Genomic DNA, 22,463 nt, shown 5'->3' with positions numbered 1-22,463 from the left:
CCTCAAAGCAATCCTCTATTAAAGTTGTAATCACATCAAGGTCAGGAGGCTATTCAGCAATAGGAAATTGGGTGGGGGAGAATGCTAGGCCCATTTTAATACTGTCATCTTGGGACATCTGGGAATTCCATTCATTTTTCTTTGTTGGGAAATACCTAACAGAATTCTATCCCTTTAATCCTCAGCTCTGGAAAAGGCCCAAATGATTTTTCATGTGGCAGCTCTCATGAATCTGGTTTGCATATACACTGAGACTGTTGTCTGAGCTCATATTTATCAGCACCTTAAACATTAGGCACTCATAAGCAGCAGTTCAGAAAGTTCTAGGGCTTATGTAGTTATTCCACCCCTAGGCAATTATAAATATAAAAATGTTCATTTAATCACACAATTTCTTCTTATGATTATTTTCTTAACAGCCTTGGACATGCCATTACCATTTGCATGAAAAATATGCTTAATTCCCACTTGTATCACAACATAACAGCATGCCTCCTAGTGGTCTTTATTAAACATTTAATTCTAACTCAGGTTTCATCTGTTTCAATGTACACTAATGCTTCATTTATTTTTTATCTGTTGGGGATGAGAAACCGTAAACAAATGGAATTTTGCCCCTTGATTCACTAATCTTTTTTATTATAATCCATTTTGACAGTGCTTTCTCTAAACTCTCAGATGTATTAAATATTTCTGTCTCTTTGTGCCTCAGTTTCCTCAACTGAAAAATGGGGATAATAATAGCACCCACCTCACAGGATAGCTGCGAGGGTCAAATGACACGTATATATATGAGGGTCAAATGACACGTATATATATATATATATATATATATATATATATATATATATATATAAAAAGGTGCTTGGCACAGCGCCTGGCACAGCGTAGGTACTATACAAATGCTCATTCTCATCTTTGCCTCCCTCCTTTTTAACAGAATGTATGATTCCATGGATCTGTTATTTCATATATGTGGACACAGCTCGTGGATGGGGCCTCCTTACAAGGGGATCACTGTTGGTAATGTTACAGCCTACTTAAAACCACCATATGTTTGCACTGTGGCCCCGAGTGCAGATGGAAGGGCAGCCCCATGAGCCGGTCCATCAGTGCTTTTGGGCATCGGACAACGATTTGGACCTAGAATAGCAGGAAGACAGACTCGATGTGCATGCAGGAAATGACAGCATATTCAATGATCCCAAGCTACTTCCTAAAACAAAAGAACCCCATCTTTCTATCAGTAATCTGCCAATGATAATAACTAAATTGTTGCAAAACACAGAACCTCCAAAGAATTAAAACTGCGGATGACCCAAAAGGACAATGGAAAAAGCAAGCATTCTGAAAGCTGACTGTGGGTCATTATGCCAACGTCCTCAGGAATCATTGCGCACAGTAGGCCCACTGGCATTATCAAAGCTGCTGTCGTCGCTTCTCAGTGTTTCAGTTTCCAGACACCTGATGCCATTTGCTATCAAAACTTCATTAAATTACTGAGCTGAATTTTGTACACTACTCCATGTCTTTCTCTGGCCTGGGGGTGGCTCCAGGTCTCTCTAATCTTAAGAACACCACGTTGGTGATACTGTTAGGGGATTTTTTTTGCTTACTTCCTATCCCAGATGGCTTTATTGGCAGGATGAATTCTGAGTGAGACATTGGTATCTCATTGTCTCAATAAATCACTGACTTTAATAAAAAGCCTGCTTTAAATGAGTCATTCTCATATCATAATTATAATTATAATGAAAGTCATTTTTTTCCACTCTTCGGTCTCCTTTTAAGAGAAAAAATATCATTTTAAAGTCTTAGAAATAAAAAAAAATTTTATCTAAAAATCAAATTGTTTAAATGCTAGTGTGTTCAAGTAATTTTCTTCTGGAATGTGGATTACATAGGTCTTTTATGGAAGCAAAGGAAGGCTCAAATGCCCATGTTTCTTACTGAGCACTCATAATTGCATCTTTTATTCAACTCTCTTGATACAAAGAGTCAAAAGACACTTTCACCTGACAGGTGGGTCCTTGAAAGGATTCTTTAAAGCTCAAATAATTATATTAAGATCAAATAACAAAGACAAAAAACTCAATTAAAATCCAACTATAGCTTTTATTTTTTGTTGGCTTTACTATCAAGGGCTACCAAAAAAAAAAAAAAAAAAAACAAAACCACCTAGGAAATACCTGAATTATGATGCCCTACTACCAGGTAGGCTGATACATATCAAATAATTAATTCTATAAAGAGAAGTTCTCCAGTCATTCAAAGAATAAAACTGATGACCATATTCTGGCCAGAGAAACCATTAATTTGTTACAAATGAGAGATCTTGATTTAGGAAAAACAGGTAAAGATAAGATGTAGGCTCCTACCCAGTTTAAACCCTGGTAGAGGAAGGAAAAGGCGAAATTACTACTTTACCTTTATAGGTACGTTTAATTGCCTTCTCCTGGACAAATTCACTACTCATTTGAGAACACACCGGATGTCAGCACAGTAACGGCCAGGTACTTCTTGTAGCCAATTAACTACAGATACTGATACTAGTTTTCCCTCCTCAAATAAAATGTCACTTCTTTACTGTGAGCCAGGCTTAACCAAAGGGTTCCAAATGTTTTAAAAGGCTGAATCTCTGGGAGTCCCTTAAATGTACTAGTCATGTTTCCTTCCAATTTGGGGGGAGTAACAAGTATTGACACCTCCATTCTATATGACTTCTATTTTTGTAACTATTTAAATAGACCAAATTATTTCAGTTTAACTTCTCTTTTTGCCTAAAAAGCAAAGTACATTTGATTTCTAGGGAAAATGGGGGATGTAGAAAACCAGATTGTAACATAGCCTTGGATCCAATATGAATTAGCCATATGACTTTAAGCTTCAGTGGAGAAGCAGGGTGCTGTAGTGGAGAAAGTGCTGGACCTGCAAGTCAGGAACACCTGGGTTCAATTACCTGGGGGATCAAGATCCCTCTCTGGATCTCAATTATCTCCTGTATTAAATGAAGAGGTTTGAGTAAATGGCTTCTTGAGGTCTCTTCTGGCTCTAAATCTATGATCTTATGTCCTTTTAAATACAGAAAATAACAGCAAATAACCACCCGAGTTGGAATGAGACTCCAATGAGATACTGAGTATTACAGTGTCTTGGAAACATCATCGTAAACATCATCTTGCAATCAGCATCGCGACCACCATCATCATCACTATTTTGTTATCCCCAAAATGAGGAGGCTGAACCCTGATTTGGGAGGTTCCAATGGATCCTTGCTCTCATCAGTGTGGGTACCACTTCTACCAATGCAGATTACAACACAACTGTCCCTCATTGATTCTTGTCTATACCATTTCACAAATGGTCTATACCACACTGAGGTGTTTCTAGAGGTCTTCTAAACTTTTAACATTCCATGGACTAGTGCAACACCTAGCAGGTTCCATTTGTTCTCTCTCCTTCCTGCCCAGCCTACCTCCTTTGCTGCTAGTAGAAGTCCTTAATGGTGCATTTTATAGCACTTCTTCCTCAAGGTCATCACTGCAGCCTAGTTATACCCACCAGACATCTCTCCATTGTCCTCTACGTCATGGACAATTTTGATCTCAATCCCTTGGAAGCTGTGTTGTGCCATGAGTTTTTATGTCAGAAAACCCCATGGGACCAATGAAAACATTGTGCAAATTTTCCAAATGCAATCCAATTCCCTTTCCTGCTTCTTTTCAATCAATACACACATTGTATCATTCTTCATGCCCCTCGAACAACTGTGGGAGTATGAAGATGTAGAAAAACCTGCGTGCTCCCTTGTTATTATTTTCATCAAGGATACCCTTGACACATGAGTAGATCGAAATTCTAGAGATAGGAAAATAGGCATATTTTGTTACTTGCTGCATATGTCTTCTTGTCACCTTTGTTTGCTTATAATAACATATGTGATATTTTTTGCTTTTGGGATCTTCCTTTTTTGAAGTATTTTGGAAATAATTCCCTGAGTGTTTTGAAAACTGTGTTATTTCTAGCACAGGTTTCATCTATTTATATTTGGTCCGGACTCTTCTCCTAATAACATCTCCTTGGAGTCAGAGGACCTGGGTTTAACTTTGGTTTTACTGTGACCTCAGGCAAGTCACCTCTCTAGGCTTCTGGTTCCTCATGTGTAAAATGAAGGGGATAAGACTAGAGGACTTCTGAGTTCCACTTCAGAGCTAAATTCAAAATCCTAAGGAGAATTTCTATTTCTTCACAGCAGACAACAAAGAGTTCTAACCCACATTTGGGCTCTATTACTTTAGAAATCCTGGTCAAGATGTTGCATTTTTTGTTGAATTACTGACATTCCAATTTCAAATAAAAATGCTTCTGGGGTAATATGATATAATTAACTCTCCTGTCAAGCTTGCTGCAGACTTATTTTCTCTCCACCGTTTTTCAAAATTTGTGAAATAAATTTCAATCATCTTCTTCTATAATGCTTTGCAAATGAGTACCCTAAGCCAGGTACTGCCTCAGCCTACTCCATCTCTCCGCTTGGCCAGGATCACCAGTTGCAGCAGGCTGATTGGTTCTCTAAGCTGTTTTGGCTTTCTGTTTTCCATTACTTCAACTTCTGTAAAAAATACTGATAACCACAGTCACTGTCTTTATCTTAACCCATTTCCCATTTTTCAGAATCAAGAGCTAGGTTGGCGCTGTTATAACTCAATCAACACGTTGCTACAGTAATCGTGTCTTTTAATTTGGTTTGGATTTTGACCTTCCCTATTTTCAGGTAGGCTCTTAACTGATGGCAAAGACACTGATTTCCTGTTATTTTTTAGTATCGAGAAATTCTTTTAAGGTCTCTACAATCCTAAGGAGATCCTCTAAAACAGTGGTGTCAAACTCAAATAGAAAAGTGGGGAAGGACCACTACACCACACATAAGGATCCCTGTGGGATGCATACTGACTTTGAAAACCACACACTGACATTACCCATGTTCTAGTCTATTTTCATTTATTTTATTAAATATTTCTCAATTACATTTTATTTGGTTCTGGCACACTCAAGGAGTGTTGCTGGTTGCCAGCCGGTGGTATGCTTGACACCACAACACTTAAGTCTCTGTGATACTAGTATATACTAATAAGGACCAGCCGGCTCTAGTAATTGCCAACCAATGGCCACACACAGGGCAAGCAACCAGCCTAGCTTTAGCAGCAAGGAACTCCAAAAAAAAGAAAGGAGGCCGCAGGGGCCAGGCAAGTCAAATTACCATCACCTTGACCACCATTTTCCCCTCAGATCCTGATGGAGCAAGCCCAGGACCCTGAACCTAAGAGCCTTGGGAAGAGCAATGCTTCCAGTCCAGATTCCTAGTTGTCATCCTGGGAAGCCATACCTATGGAGATGCTGCCTAGCAACTACTCCTGCAGGTGCGACAACCACAGCTCTAGAAGACCCAGAGAAGAAAGCTCTTGACACCCAAGTCCTCGGCACTGTCAAATGGTCTAACACCAGAAACTGACCTGATTTTATCAGTAGAAAGGACATTAAAGAAGAGGCATTACCGTCTCCTTTGCTGCTTCGCCCTAAGGCCCATGGGATCTTTCCATTTGACTTGTAGCTGATTTCCCCCTCAGAACGTGAGCTCCCGGAGGATGGCCTGTCTTTTCTCTTGGCACCCCCAGAGCTTAACATAGCGCTTTGTACATAGAAGGCATTCAATAATAAATGTCTAGTGACTTTGGATTCTTTTCTTGAATCACATATCAAAGCTATAAAGACATAGGGCCTCCACAGACTTTCAGAATCTTTTCTAAAATATGGTACCCACACATGAACACAACATTTCAGATCTGGCTAAAACCTCCCTAGTCCAAGACACTATGCCAAGAAAATACAGCCTGGGATGCATTATTAGCTTTTCTGGCCACCACATCTCACTGAACTTCTAGATCCTGTTCTGGACAAGCTGCTGTCTAGTTGGACCTCCCCCAACTTGTACCTAGACAGTCTTAAACTTTGATTAAAATAAAAAGTCTAATCTCACATGTATTACTACTAAATTTTATCTTGTCATATTTAGCCCCAAACCTAGCCAGTTAAGTTCTTTTTAGGTTCTGATTCTGTTATCCAATATTACAATTGTCATTCCTAGCTTTCTGTCACTTGCAAATTCACTATATAAATAATCTATTCCTTTACAGAAGCCTTGACAACTATGAACAGCACAGCCATGGGGGCACTCTACTGGACACCTACTTCCAAGATGATGCTGGGCCACAGGAACGGAGGCAACATGCTGAAGCAGATGTGGCATCACACTTAGAAGTCTGAGACTCCGGATCTGCCGAGACCTGTGTGACCTCAGCCCTTGGCCACTCTAGGCCCAGCTATGTCATCTATGTAACGAGGGGCTTGGACTAGATGCCACTGAGTACCTTTACAATAATAAGGCAATGATCACAACTATTCTTTTTTGTTTTGATTCAACCACGTCCAAATCCATCTGATTGTTACGTTCTTGTCTGGCTCAAGTCCCTTCATCCTTTTCACAAGAACAGCATGAGTGACTGTCAAATGTTTCACTAAAATCTAAGTCAGCTAGGTCTATAGTATTCCCTTGCTCCATCAGCCTAGTAGACCTGTCAAAAAGGAAATGACAATAACATGGTATTACCTGTTCTTGACAAAGCTTTGAGTATTTGGGATTGCCAATTCTTTTCCCAGATGCTCATTAACTATCCCTTTAATAATGTTATAGAATTTTGCTAGAAACCAGAATTAAATAAACTTATTGGTTTATAGTGCACATACTTTTAGTCTCTTCTTTTTTGGAAAAATAGGACATTTGCTATCGTCTAACCCTATCCTCTGGGGCAGCTAGGTGGCGCAGTGGAGAGCATGACAGGCCTGGAGTCAGGAAGACTGAACTTCCTGAGCTCAAATCTGGCCTCAGACACTTACAGACTGTGCGACCCTAAGCAAGTCACTTAACTCTGTTTGCCTCAGCTTCCTCATCTGTAAAATGAGCTGGAGGAGGAAATGGCAAACTACTCCAGTATCTTTGCTAAGAAAATGCTAAATGGGGTCACGAAGAGTCAGACACAACTGAAAAATGACAACAAAAAATCCTATCCTCCACAATCATTCAAAGACCACTGACAACAGCTCAGCAGTCATACCTGCCAATTCTTGAAATACTCTAGGATGAAGTTCATCTGGGTCTGGTGACCTGAACTCATCAAGGCCAGCTAGCTTACTATGTCCCTACTTGAGGTTTAATTCCCCATTAGCAGCTTTTAGTCTTTCTCTCCAGTCCAAAAATCAGTTCCCTTGGCAGAAAAACAAAAAACCAATAGTGAGAAATTAAGAGTTGGTTCATTCTTTTTGATATCCATTATCATTCTATCCACCCTGAACAACAGTCCTTTCTCTTTCTCTGATATGTCTGTCCCTTAATATATCCTTTAGAAAACTTTGGTTTTCCTTGTCCACTTCAGCTCATTCTAAGATTTGATTCTCCTGTCACTACTCTTCCTCAGCTGTATCATGCTTGTGGTTGGATGTGGCCTTTTCACCCAACTCCTCCTCCTCCTTTTCACTGGAATGGTTTCTCCTTGTATCTTCAGCATTTAACTCTTTAATGTTTCTCACTGCTCCTCTGATGATTTTCTAGAATTTTTTAGTCCCTAAGATCTTACCTATTCTTTCTTTGAAATCTGATTTCCTAAAATTTAGGGCATTGCTAGACTATGCTCAGCTATCTTCTCCTTCTATATAATAAATTCTAAAAATGATCAATTTCCCCAAGGTTCTCATCCCAGCAACTAATTTATTCCTTGCGGAGTGATAGATACTTAAATGGTTCCATTGTTCTAGTAGTGTATCAATTCATTGGTCACTGGAAGAAGATCTCATATTTCAAGTGCCAGTAGTTAATCTTTATCTGTGATGTAAAAACTAATTCTTAGTGTGTTCTCCTCTGTTTTAATCTGACTGATCTTTGTATGGCATACATAGTTTATAAGCTTGTACTAAAAAATCTTTCCATCATAGTAGCCCATTTAGGAGCTTGCAATTCATGCCATAACCTTCAAGAACTCAGAGTCTTCTCTACATGAGGCACCAGAGTCAGACTCTGCTTACTTTGGGGAGGAAATGGGCATCTTGCAAAACTATATGAATTTTATAAAAAAGCAAACCAGGAGCTTTACAAATTTTTAAAGCCATGAAACCAGAAGTATCTGTAGTCCAACTTTTCCTAGCAGTACAAAAGAATGTTAGCTATTTAAATGCTAAGCAAGCTGACAGATTAAATTAAGAAACTTTGTGTGGCTCAAGAAAAGAAAGGAAGTCAATGTCTATAGGCAAAAGATAGAAAAACTGGAAACAAGACTGCCTGGGATAAAAGTCTTGACGAGTAAGTTTTGAGGGTGTAGGGTACTATTTACTACTATCTTAACGTTCTCCTTTGAACTTATTTCCAGAAGCATCAAAAGACTCAGACATGAAACTTCTGTTAACTTGACAAGAAGACAGAACGTACATACTGCTTTACAACTGTTGGCCAGGAGACTTGCAGTCTTCTTAAAGGTCTTTTCGATGTAGTGAGCAAATCTTTCATTCTCATTTTCTTTTGACCCCAGCTGAAGAAATTCACCTGCAAAGATGTGAGGGGCTCATTCTAAATGGGCTTTTGTCTTGCTAAATTATAAACAACAAAAAACAGCTTTTTTAAAAGAAAATAAAAAACAACATACCACGCACCAAGTCTTCAAGGACCTGTGTTAAAACAGAAACAATGGTTGCATTTCCAATTCGTGCCAAAGCGACAGAAGCTGCAGAAAGAATAAAATCGCCAGCAAGAACAGCCTTAAAAAAAAGGAAAGAAAAAAGTTAAACTATTTTACAATCAAGTATCATAGCAACTAAGGCCAAATGAAACTGTCACCTCATTAGATCATACATTTTTCTGGAGAATGAAAACTCATGTTCTACAAGGCAATTCCAGACCATTCAGTTTTTTTTTTTCCTAAATACCTTTCCCTATTACATAGGCTTATTCCCATCATTCCTAATGTTATGACAAGTTGTCAGTTTCCTACAAAAGGTTCTTTGGTTCCATTTTTCAATGCACAGTTTGAGAATGCCAGAATCTGATTTTTCTTGGTGATCAGAACAACCACTAGCATTCATTCTCTCATTCTCTCCCTCTCTCTCCGCCCCCCCTCCCTCCCTCTTTCTTTGTCTCTCTCTCTCTCTCTCCCTCCTTCCCTCCCTCTCTCTAACAGAAAGGCAGCATGGCATAGTGACAGGGATGGCATCATTAAAAAGACCTGGGTTGAAATCCTGCCTCTCATACTTACAGGTTGTGTGATTATGGGCAAGTTATATAACTTCTCAGTAACCCAAACAATTAAGACTCTAAATTACAGAGACTCCGAGTTTCATCAGTAAGGAGAGGGTATTTCTTGCACCAATGAAATCACTGTCCATACCAAAACAATACATCTTACACACATATCCTATGCAGGCATAAAAAATACTTTCCAAATACTTCCTGCACTGAGAAAATGTGCTTATTTCTAGAGGATTATTGTGCTCCTCTACGTACTAAATGAACTGGGATAACATATTCCCTTTAATTTTTTAAAAGTGGTGAATAGGTAACCATGCTACACACCAATACATTATGAGAACATAAAAAGGCAGTTTAGTGTTACAACCAAATAAGAAACAAATTAATTTAATACTATGCGTAATCACCAGGTCTATACAGGGACCACCCTAAGGTGCTACTTACTCTCTCCCTTCTTCCAAAGTTTATAGAAGTAAAATAGTGTTATCTACTGAAACACATATTACTGTTACTAGGGTATCTCTCCCAAACCTTAGGAAAAAACCCAAGATACTGCCCATTTCCAATTAAGGAGACTAGGATGTTTCCCTAAAATCAGTTTAGCATGGCATGACTGGAATTAAGTGTTATAAAGGAAAATGTGATTTCTTCAATTATACTTCAGCATGCCCATTAGGGGAACTTGATAGTGAAGAAAGAACTAGGCACAGAGTCAGTCATTAGCTCTGCTTAGAGAAGTGCCATGAGTATTTCAGGAAGCTTGGCCAAATAGTGGAGAAGGGTGCCTTAAACTTTTTGACCTCCAGAATCCAAGCCCCCAATCCCTGAGAAAGTTCATTTACTCATCTTTGGAGTTCTCACTCTAGTTGACTGGCACCTGTGTGAGTGCAAACTGGTCTGCTTAGCCCACTACATCTACTGGCAAGACCTAACCAATGCTTCACCCCTACACACCATCCACCCATCACCCGCCTGCCATAATCAGAAGTTTCATTAACTTTTGCAAACAGTGGGTCAAGTGAGTGCCCTATAAATTAACTCATGATCTGATTCTTCAGGTGCACTCCCTTCCCTGGTCACCACTCCCCTGGACTGTTATCTTTTATTAGATGCTTCTTCAGACAGGGATTACCACTCTTTTTTTAGTCAGCATATTCAGCACTATACCTGGCACATAGTAAACATTTAATAAATATCTTTTCATCCCAAGTTATCCTGTTTTCAGTTGTTGTATTTTTCATGTAGACAGCTCCCCACCCCTCCACCCCCCAATTAGGTGATAAGTTACATTCTTTGTACATATAGTTCCTGAGCTTATATTGTGCAATGCCTAGGGCATGACAATTGTTTAATAAAAACACTTATTAAATAATAAATCTCTGACACTTGGAAAACTACAGGAGGGTGAGATATACATGAAGCCTAAAGACCCAAGTTAAATCTAGGCTTTGCCAACCACATAAATAGGGGCAAATTATTCTTCTCTCAGAAACTCAGTTTGTTCATTTGTAAGGCCGAAATAAGACAATTTGCATGGTCTATCCCAGAGGTGTTAAAACATGGCCAGCACAGTCCCAGTGTGGCCTGTGCTAGATTAAAATGTAACTGGGAAATATTTAACAAAATAATTAGAAGTACAAAAGAACACAGATAATGTTAATGCGCAGCTTTCTAAGATAATGACCCTGCTCTACTGATGCAGACCTATTGTGTCACGCTTAAATAGAACTGGGGGCCACTAAACTGTATATAAGGAACCACGTGGGCTACACGTTAAGTTTTAAAATGTGATAACTATGTTTTATTGTATTTTTATTGAATATTTCCCAATGTAATTTTAATCTGGTTCCAGCCACACATGAGAGTGTTATGCCTGCAGCTGGGGCATGTCTGACACCCTTGGCTTACATCACAAGGTTGGGGGAGAAAAATGCTATATAAAACCTTAAGGTTGTAGAGAAATTCAAGTTATTATTATAGAATCAAAGAGAATTCAAAGGAAGTCTCAGAATTTTCAAAGCTAAAAGACACATTAGAAAGAATCTAGTCAAACCCCTGGAGTTATAGATGAAGGTAATGAAGAGCTAAGAAGAGGTTAAAAGACATCTTCAGGCCCCCAGTTAGTGGCTGAGCTCAGAGTCTCCAGGATCCCAGTGCTTTGTGTGTGTGTGTTTGTTTTCTTGATGCTTTTAATCTTTGCAACAGAACACTATCTGAATACACCGTCTCCTACCCCCATCCAGTGAGTCGTCCAATGCATTTCCAAATCTACAGTCCTCGCCTCTCAACAAAAGGAGGTAGATGCATTTCTTCATCCCTTCCACCCTGCTGCCTTTACTGTATATATTGGCTTCCTATGTTTTGCTTACTCCACTTTGAATCAGTTCATAGAAGTCTTCTTAGTTTCCTCTTAACTCATTAATATCATTTCATCTTGTGAAATAGCCCATCACATTAACATACCACAGATTGTTTAGCCATTCCCCAGACAACGGGCACTCACTCTATTTCCAGTTCTTTGCTACACAAAAAGAATAGCTATTAATATCTGGAACATACAGTACTTTTCTTTTTGTCTCTGTCCTTGGGGGTTGTAGTCAACCTCTACAAAAGGATATGAACATTTAATTTTTTTTTGTTTGCCTAATTACCAATCTGTTTCCAGAATAGCTACTCCACCAATAACGTAATATATTAGTGTGCCTGTCTTTCCAGATTTCCTCCTAAATTGCTTCTTCCATTTTTTTTTTTCACATTTGCCAATTTGATGAGTTTTAAGTCAACCATCAGAGCTGTTTTAAATCCCAGTGCCATTTTCACCAGTTAGGATTAAAAGAGGAGCAAGGATACAAGCCATCCCAGAGAGCTATTCATATACTAGAACTTGTGAATGGAAATTACAGCTGGATGCTGATATTAGTGAGCTATCCACCACCCTTCAGGGCGAGAGACCACTTTGTGATCTCTTAATAGCACCACTGCCAAGCCTCATGAACACTAAAAAGGGCAACTTTCAATACTGGTTGCATGCACAGGTATAGTGTGATTTTAGGGACACTGTAAATCTCACAGAATTGTAGTGATGAAATTGATCATACTTTCTGATCCAGTGATCCTGCTATTAGGATCAATCTGGACAAAAATCTTCGCAATGTTTTGACTGACATCAGCAAAAAACCTAGAAACAACTCCCATGTCCAACGGTTGAAAAGTGGATTAATTGTGGACCATGAACACAGGTGACCAATACTGAAGGGTATAAGCTTTCATCAATGTGAGGAACTCCCCTCACCAACAGATTTAAACTCAAAATCCTTTTGGGACTTCCCATAATCTATGGAGAAGAAGACTGGTATAGTCTAAAGAGCAATGGATTTGGAATCAGAAGAACTGGATTCAAAACTTATTAGCTGACCCTGGACAAGTCATTATAGCTCTCTGAGCTTCATTTTTCTCATCTGCACCATTTGGTGGGGGGAGAAGGCAGAGGAAATAGAAAGAGACTGATTATTTTATTTTGTTTCTAAGTTTCCTTCCACCTCTATATCCCCTCTTTCTTTATCTATTAAGTACAATACTAAACTCCTTATTCTGAAGAGTCTGAGGTCCTTCTCAATCAGGCCATGACCTACTTCCCTTTCCAAGGTTAGTTCCTAATACGCCGCTTTACGTTTGCCTTCCCATTCTGGTCCCTTCCTTTTCCATCTCCATGTATTTACTCACTAACCCTAATGGATTTTTTTTTCCTTTTTCCATCTGCTGAAGTACCTCCTTCCCTTCCAGATCTAACTCAGACAGTATTTCTCTCATGAAAGCTACCCTGACATTTCCCCAGCTGAAAGCAATCTCTAATTCTAATTTCATGGAGCATTCTGCCTGCCTTCCCCCTTTCTGCTTATCTTGTAAGTTTCTGTATCATAATTGTTTTCATACATCTTTTTAAATAGTAGGTTCTTTCAGAGTACCATCTATGTCATATTTCTTTGTAATTCCAGCACCTAGCACAGTGCACTAGATATCGTTGGTACTAAAATTTTCATTGAATAGAAAGGGGAGGAGGAAAGGAAAGGAAAAAAAGGGAAAGAGAATAAGTATTTATTAATTATCTAATATGTTCAAGGCTGATGTACTAAGCACTTTATAAATCTCATCTCATTTGATCCTCACCACAATCTTGAGGTAGGTTCATATTATGTCCCCCATTTAACTGTTGAGGGAAATGAGGCAGAGATTAACTGACTTGCCTGTGGTCAGACAGTCTACAGGCATCTGAGGCAGGAATCAGAGTCAGGTCTTCCTGGCTCCAGGCCCAGGGCTCTGTCCACTGTGTCACCCAGCTGCCCAATACAAAGTATTGAAAGTGTTGAAAACTTTCTTTCAAAATGATTCTAGTACTCTTGATTCCTATTCTTTATACTTTTCCTCAGTTTCCTCTGATAGACATTTACAATGGGAAAACAATCTCATTTTATACAACCCCACGAAATCTTATCCAGAAGTCTTTTACTTTGAGAGGCTGATGTTGAATCTGTTTTAAAAGCATGCATTTATGTTTATACTAAAAAAAAAAAAATCAAAACCTACACATCCATTATTTTAAAGGATGAAGTGCTCATAGGAGACTTATTTGGTTATAGACCTCTGATGGGCTCAGTACAGAACTCCTGGTGTGGAAACTTATAACTTCTAGCCTTAGAGAGTTTTCTAGGTGCAACTAAGAGTTTGAGTGACTTAACTAAGGTGACACAATCAGCATGTGTCAGAGGCAGCACCTGGACCCAGATCTTGACTCCAGTGCCAGCCCTCCACCCATAATAGCACACAGCCTTTTCAAATCTGAGCTACACACAAGATATAAAACACATTTTTTTTTTTGCATTCCAATTAGAGTGATCTAACTGACCTGTTATATAGCTTTTTCCGATGTACCAAATATCTGCTGCGGCATCCAATAATTCACACAATTCATATTTCTATGGCCCTTTAAGATTTACAAAGTTACTCTCAAAATGAGATATTTCACAGCACGAACATTATGGCAGCTTACAAAAAATTCTTAAGTTAGGCAAATGTAAAAGATGAATACAATCCAAGTGCCACTTAACTCTGTCAAAAGCGCTACAAACATACCTTCTTTTCACCCCAGATCTGATTAACTGTGTCTTTTCCTCTTCGAGAGGTTGCATCATCAATAATGTCATCATGAACCAGACTAGCGGTGTGGATCATTTCTGCAATCAAGGCTATGGTACGCTGACTTGCTTGCATATCCCTAATTAATGGAAAGCAATGCCTTTTTAGAATATATTCCATATGTTACTGCCAAAGCAATCATCTTGTGAAAACATGACACTGTGATCTAAGATAGAATTTTATTTCTCTTAAAAAAGACTCATCCTATATTCCCTAAATTGCCTTTTCTTTACTTGAAAGAACCTTTTAAGAAAAAAAAAAACTTGCTTACTTACATTTTTTTTTAAATGGCTACTCTGCTTAGTACCACTGTACTTTAGCTCCTTTCTCCTAATAAGAAAAAAAATGCATCTGAGTAGTATTAGCATGATTTGTCTCAGAAGTCTGCCCATTAACCCATGAGTTAATGTGCAACAACGCATTGGCTAAAAGAAGATGAGTCCATGGTAGTTAAGTTTCCAGGGGATAGGGGAAATCAGAATAAATATTAAGGAATGAAATGTCAGCGAATACAAAATTCTGACTACTGATTTTCTTGCATGACCCACATAAAAATAAGAATTCTGCCATTTAGGAAGCATTTCAAAGCATCATAATATTTACTATTATCTCATGCAGTCAGTTCTCGTTTCTCTTCACTTATTTCAAATAAATGAAACTAACTAGGAAACTACCAGTCAAATTTTCTAACTGCAAAATTACGATTTTGACATGTCAACCTTTTCAAAGCTACAAATTAAAGGGTGCTCATAGACTACAAAAGCCAAGTGTTGTCATATTGTAGGGGAGAAAAACAAGAATACTTAGTCAATGTCTTTTCTCTAAAACTCCAAATCTGAAGGCACGCGAAGAAACATCAAACACTTGAACTTAATGGGGAGTAGAAGTAATAAAAAACTAAAATTTCCATAACAAGAATGGAATTTAAAATCATCATAAGGAAATCATAGGAACTGATCTATATGTAACAAAAGGTGAATAAGCAGCATTTTGTCTATCATATTACATAGAGACCTTAAGTCAAAAACATCCATTCATGCCATGTCATTGCCTTTAAGCCAGGAATTCAATGATGAGACCAACAGCCATCTATGTAAGGCACTGCTTATTATTTGTTATTTCATAATAGCTCTTAGGTTGATCCCAATGAAGTGGGAATATTATCTGATAAAACCAATTTCTTGGTAGGAAAATGGAGAACCAGGGGGCAGCTAGGTGGCGCAGTGAGTAGAGGACTAGCCCTGGAGTCAGGAGGACCAGAGTTCAAATCTGGCCTCAGACACTTGAGACACTTACTAGCTGTGTAACCTTGGGCAAGTCACTTAACCCCAATTGGCCTGCCTTCCCCCATTCCCCCCCCCAAAAAAAATGGAAAATGGAGACCCAAATGGGCTGGAGAATTTGTTTTTCTAGGGTGCCTCAATGAATCAGTGACAGACACTGTCTTAAGAATCTAAGATGCTAAACCCCTTGTGCCTGTTTCCAGTCCATTGAACTATACCTGGTATAGCAAGATTTTATATTAGGGGATACTCCATTGGGGGAACACCTCTGTTCAAATCCCAATTTTGTTATGTGAACCTGGGAAAGTCACTCAATCTTAATGGGACTTGGATTCCTTATCTGTAAAATGAAGGAGATCAGGAGTTCTTAACCTGTTTTTGTCATGGACCCCTTTGATAATGTAGTGAAGCCTATGGATACACTCTTTTTCAGAAAAATGTTTTTTTAAGTGCATAAAACAAAACACACAGGATTACAAAGGAAACCTATTACATTGAAATACAGCTATTCTTAAATTCACAAAACCCTGTTAAGAACCCCTGGCCTACATGATTATTCAGATCCCCTCCAGCTCCAAACTCTCTGATCATTTCAGCTGAATGCACTGGGAAAGGCTTAGACTTTTACAGTTGTTTTAAATATCAAAGCTCATTTACCAGACTATTTTGTTAACTTAATTTTGGTCTAGTAAACAAACAGACAGACAGACATACTGCCTACTGGTTAGTAGTTGAACTTACCTTAAAACAACTGTTAAGGTCTCCAGCCTTTCTCATGCATTCACAGGCTGAGTGCCACCTCCATTCCCACAAGCTGTTAAAGCAGCAACCTCTTACAAGGATGCTCTGAATGCTCAGCGGACGCAGACGCCTTTTCTAAGGCTGCCTCCCTCCAGGGCTGCCATGTCAACCTTGGCTTGGTTTCTGAGGCTGGCCCAGTCCAAGGGCTGCTGTGGCTGTCTGAGCAGAGGCCCGATGGCTATGGATTCTTTCTAAGGAGAGGGGCTTTATGTAATGGAAAGAAATGCTAAATTTCAGGTAGTGGAAATAAAAATGTGTTTTCTCCCTCCAAGTTCACAGGCCCCCTGAGATCCATCCACAGACCATGGTGGGGCGGGGGTTGTCAGTGGGCCTCAGGGGAAGAACCTTGGCAAAGCACCTTGGAGCTCTATGAAAAGGCTGCTTTAGATGCTTAATTGTTTCTGTGGATAATTTCCCCCCCCACAGTAATACTGAAAGTGAGTATGGTATAGAAGGTTGGCCTTCTTCTGACTGTGTGGCCATGGACAAGTCACTCAACTCTTAGTGCACGAAATAATGCTCTAAGACCACGAGCTCCAGAGGACCAGCTGCTGTGCCTGTGGAGGGAGGCTGCACACTGGGAATGCCCCAAGCCAATGAAACCACAGGTCTGGACAAAATGTAAAAAAATACAATACTAAAGCTGAATGAGGAAAAGTTGCAGCTTATGGACAAGAGAGCTTTCCTGCTGGGGCTCCCATTTGCATTTGCCACTATTTTCTGTAAAAGTCTTTCTCAGAGATCACCATTATCCTGTGACCTACCTAACACAGTATATTAAATAAAGTGAGGTAAGCTAGATGAGAGACTTTGTACTCTGACCACTCAAGTGCTAAATAGATGGTGGTGCTCTATTGCTACAACCCCCAACCCTGCAGCCCATCTGTTACATGTACACATAGGACACTGACAAGCTTCTGGGTCACCAACATAGGTCTTGCTCCTAAGGAAACGCCCTAGCAACCACTACTCTAGCAGCTCTGGGTCACTCTGCAAACTCCTGTCAGTAATATGGCTCCAAATGGACCCACTTTCCAGGAAGCCTCGCGCTGCTTTAGGTGGCAAGGCCTGGAGGGGAAAGTGAAGTGTTCTTCTCAAAGGTGAGGCAGTAAGGGCTCTTAGCATACAAGGAGGCAAGCTAGGTCCTAAAGTCATCCGGATGGCACTCATCACAATTGTAACTTTTTCTACTTTTCTAAGATTTTCTGATGGATTTGGTACGGCCTGACCTCCAGAGAGCTCCAGTGTTTAAAGGTTACCCAAACTAAAGCAGATTCAATTTTAACGCAGCCATTTGATTCTAAGGAACCAATGGGCATTTTCCATTTTAACTCTTCCATGGCCACCTATATTTTTTTTAAACAACCACTTGCAAAAAAGTGACCAATAGGGCAAATTCAAATAACGGCTAATCAGAGGGACTCGGTGACTGTGTTTCCTTTCAATATCTCTTAATTTATTTCAGTGAAGGAAACTAATAATAGTTAAAATTTACATGGGATTTAGATTGGCAAAGCATTATTTCTTTTGGCATTCTTACAGTAATTTTTAAAATAGGGCCAAAGACATGGAAAGTCCCTTTTAAAAATATTATTATTACAACAGTAAACTTTAGGAACCAAATAGCCCAAAACATTTTTCTTTATCTTATGACTATTTTCTTCTACGGTTTGCTTTTCTTTAGGAATTAACGTTTCGGACAGCTACGGCAAGGTATTTACCAGCAGTTAGCTGTGTACTGATACTACTTCACTAGTTTACAATAAGCCACTTTTAAAATCATTAAGCTGATCTTCCATCCGTGTAATGATTAAATCAGCATGGGTGCCCTGGAAGTTTTATTACTTGGAGAGGAAATCAAATATAGCTGCCAAAGATCCTCCCACGAGCATTTTTTGCAGGTGTAAGCCTTTCCTGGCCTGCAGATATCAAACTACTGCTGAAGAAGTGGCTGTGCCAGGTTAAGAGGAAGGACTCTGCCTCTGGTTCTTCATCCCAATTACTAACAAGCTGCAGGTTTTCAGGGGACCTTAGGTCAACTGAGGACCCATCTGACTGATGAAAAGGTTGCTCCTCAAACGTAGATCATTTAGCATTTACAGATGCCTAGGTCCTAGGCCCTAGGTCAGGAAGGCTCCATGGTGCCCTAAGTTAGAAGACTTCTCAAGCCTCAGAACAGACAGGTAATCACGAGCCACCTGCTCTGTTCTAGGCCTTCCATTAGATATGGAGGAGAACAGATTCCTTATGGAGGATTCATTAATAAAGCATTCTAAGAAACATAACTTACCGGCAATTATTATGATGAACATTGCAAGCTCGGGCCATTAGCATCACGACAATTGGTCGAAAAGCTTTTCCCCTGCCATCAAAGTAGTATTCACACATTTCCTTAAGTTCTGTCGTAGATACCAGTAATTCCTGAAATAAAGGATCTATTTCACTGCTATGTCCAGGACACAGAGAGCCAAAATAGCCGAAGCCTTCCTAGCACTTACTTGCTATATGATTTGGGGTGCGGGGAGGGCACCTTCATTTTCTTCCTCTGTAAATTGGGAAAAACCACTCTTGCATGACTTGGTCTTGGTAAAATGCTGTGTAAGTATATGTTATCATTTCTAATGGTGCAGTGGATAGAAGGCAGGCCTTGGAGTCAGGTCTCACCTTGTACACAGCCTGGCAGGGTGGCCCTGGGATCAGAGAGCGCAGAGCTGCATGGGTAGAAGGCATTCCCGATCAGGAACTCCATGACCAGGGAAATCACAGATCCAGAGCATTCTTATCATACAAGTAATGGAGTATTTGTTTCTTTTACAAATGTCCATGTCAAATAACAGGATTTGACTGGAAAAAGTTCTAAGGTTCTGTTAACTTGGACAAATTCCTTGTGAAGGCCCAACAGCCTCCTAGCCAACCAAAGCTTGGTTCCTGAGATTGAACAAGTTATGGAGAGAGGTGGGTGACAAAGGCTATTATGGAAAATCCACCAACAAGCATTTAAGTGCCTACTATGTGCAAGGCACTGGGGAGAAAAACAAAAGCAAATTAACTTTGGCTCTCACAGAGCTTCAATTTGATCAGGACAGGGTTCACGTGGTGCAGAGCCCTTGACCTGAGTCAGGATTCTGTAAGGCAGAGGTGAGGAAGGAGTGCCTTCCACACATGAGGGTCAGCCAATGCAAAGACAAGATGTGGAGACAGGTGCGGGAGGAGTGCCTATGAAGAAAAGTAAGAAAGTCAGTAGAGTGGGACTATGGAGTTCATGGAAAGGAATAATGTGAAACAAGGTTAGAAAGCTGAGCTGGGGCCAGGCTATAAAGTACTTGGAGGAGGAAACAGATTTCCATTTGATCCTAGAGATAACAGAGAGCCATTGGAGTTTACCGGGTAGGAGAGTAACATGATTATACCTATGCTTTAGGAAAATCACTTCGATAGCTGTGTAGAAGAGGGAGTGGAGAGGAGACACTTAAAGCTGGGAGACTCAATAGGAGGCTATTGCTTCTCTAAGGAGAAGATGTAAAGCCATGATGGTGTAATAGCTGTGTGAATAGAAAAGAGGGCAGCTAGGAGAAATTTTGTAGACATAGGAACAAGATTTGCCAAATGACTGGGAGTGTGGGTTAAGGCCAAGTGAGGAATTAGTGATGACAAATTAGATTTAGAACCTAGGGGACCAAAAGGATGGCGGTTCACTTTACCCTTAACCTGGAAGAAGGGTGGGTTTGAGAAGAAAAGATGTTATGAGATGTGTGATGTAGATTATAGCCCAACAAAACAAAAAGCGTTGTGCATTTGAGTTCTCACTCCTGGTCACCGACGGCCTAGAGAGCAGAGCCTCCAAGGGATAGCAGCTTCAGCCATAAAGTGATCTGGGAGGAAGGGACAGGGGAGAAGGGGCTGCTGCTGTGGGTTCAGTAGCAGTCGAGTTCTAATTGCCTTGAGGCACTGATGCCTGGCTCAGAGGAAGGGAAGTGAGGAACTTACAAAGCAGAGTGGGGCAGGCTGAGCCCAGAGATTGGCAAGTTGGAGGACAAGGGTAGGTATGGTTATGTTGAAGACAAGTCCCACAAGTGCCTACTGTAGAGAGCGTAGGATGAAATCCAGCTTCCCACTCCCACTGTTCTGCCCCCCCAGAGGGCTTATCCTTCACCCTTTGGGGTCAGGCCACTGTTTTCTATCCCATCGCTAACTGCAGATGTATGCACAGCTTTGTTCTGAGCTGACTTTTCTCTCTATATCCCTCTCATGGTTATCTCATTAGCTTCTGTACGTATAAACATTATTCCCAGATCTAGCTATGCAGCCCTGGTCTCTCTCCCTTGCAACATTATCGACTGTCTAACATCTTGAACTCAATTCCTCATAGACATCTCCAACTCAAATCCAAAAGAGAAGTCTTCTTTTCCCTCCAAACTCACTCCTCTTCCAAATTTCCCTGCTACTGTTAGGGTACCACCAGCCTCGAAGTTACTCAGGTTCACAGCCTGGCATCATTTTCACTTCTTGATTCCCCCTCACCCTAAATACCCAATCTAGGGGCAAAGTGAAAGAAAAATAAGACAGTCCCTGATCATGAAGAACTTCTAAATTAGCCAGTTAACAGGCGTTAAGTGCTTACCATGTGCTAAGCACTGAGGTCACAAAGAAAAATAAAGAAAAGTCCCTGCCCTCAAAGAATTTACATTCTAAAAGGGAGAGAACATATGATAACAATGATTATTATAGTTAACACTCATATAGTGCTGACTATGTGCCAGGTACTATGCTAAGGGCTTTGCAATTACAGCCCTGGGAGGTAGGTGCTATCATTATCTTCATTCTACAGAGGAAGAAACTGAGGCAGACAGGTTAAGTGAGTTGCCCAGGGTCACAAGGCTACTAAATCCCTGAGGCCCAGTGCTCTCTCCACTGAGCCACCTAGCTGCCCTAATAAGTAAGATAACCTATAAGATAAATACAGAGGAGATGGTGAGTAACCTTAGAGGGGATGGCACTAGGAGCTGGGATAGACAAAACTAACAGACAGAGAACAACTAAGTGCTAAGTCTGAAGTGAGAGCGTTCACTTTAAGTGCAATAAGAATTAAGAAGAAGGACACAGCAGTGTGAGCTGGAACACTAAGAAAAGGTCTCATGGGAAGATTTCATCTTGAGCTGGTCTTGAAGGAAGAGTAAGACTTACATAAGAAGAAGGGGAAAAGACAGAATATCCCAGGTGGGGAGAACAGTGAACAAAAGAACAGGGAAAGAATTGGACACTGTTTGTGAGGGGGCCTGTAGACAATGGGGCTGGACCAGATGTTTCATGCTGGGGTAGATATATAGGGCGAGGCCAGATTACGGAGGGTTTTGGAAGCCAGTCCATACTGCCTGTCATGTGATGTGATTTATTTTTGAGAAAATTATCTTAAAAGAAAAAAACGGACCAGCTAGTAAGACAACTGATGCTAATCTCTATCAATTTCAATGAACGTGCATTGCTATCTCCGTCTGTTTTACACTACCATCTTACCTTTTTAATATCTTCATATAAATCAGTCAGGTCTCTCCGACCAAGCTTAAAAGGATCTGTGTATTTCTCACCACTCTGTGTTTTACTGTAGCAGCCCACTGCCTGAGTTGTGTGATGAAACCTGGGGAAAGCAGTGATGGAAACAAGAAGAGGCAAGACTCTTTCATTCATTATGAAGGCACTATTTTTCAATAAAAGAAAACTAAAGTCATGATATGCACATGCAGATTAAAAGATAGAAAGGAGGTCATTATAAATCAGAAAAAACCTTAATATTGTAACCTCATGGGACACAGATTCATCATGCTGGAGATAAGGCCTCA

The 22,463-nt window shown here is 40.1% G+C and overlaps 1 protein-coding gene across 1 annotated transcript in view; it reads right to left on the bottom strand.

Moving 5' to 3' along the window:
• PDSS1 (decaprenyl diphosphate synthase subunit 1) overlaps positions 1–22,463 on the bottom strand; it is a 44,948-nt gene that overhangs the window by 10,685 nt on the left and 11,800 nt on the right. The window contains exons 3-7 of the mRNA XM_036761937.1: positions 22,141–22,261; positions 18,917–19,047; positions 14,480–14,621; positions 8,751–8,862; positions 8,541–8,650 (exon numbers count right to left, since the gene is read on the bottom strand). Of these exons, the coding sequence (XP_036617832.1) occupies positions 8,541–8,650; positions 8,751–8,862; positions 14,480–14,621; positions 18,917–19,047; positions 22,141–22,261 (616 nt within the window). The remainder of the gene's footprint in view (positions 1–8,540; positions 8,651–8,750; positions 8,863–14,479; positions 14,622–18,916; positions 19,048–22,140; positions 22,262–22,463) is intronic.

Source organism: Trichosurus vulpecula, chromosome 5 (genome assembly GCF_011100635.1).
Source record: "Trichosurus vulpecula isolate mTriVul1 chromosome 5, mTriVul1.pri, whole genome shotgun sequence".
NCBI classification, from domain to species: Eukaryota; Metazoa; Chordata; class Mammalia; order Diprotodontia; family Phalangeridae; genus Trichosurus; species Trichosurus vulpecula.
This window is presented reverse-complemented; position numbering and strand designations above follow the sequence as displayed.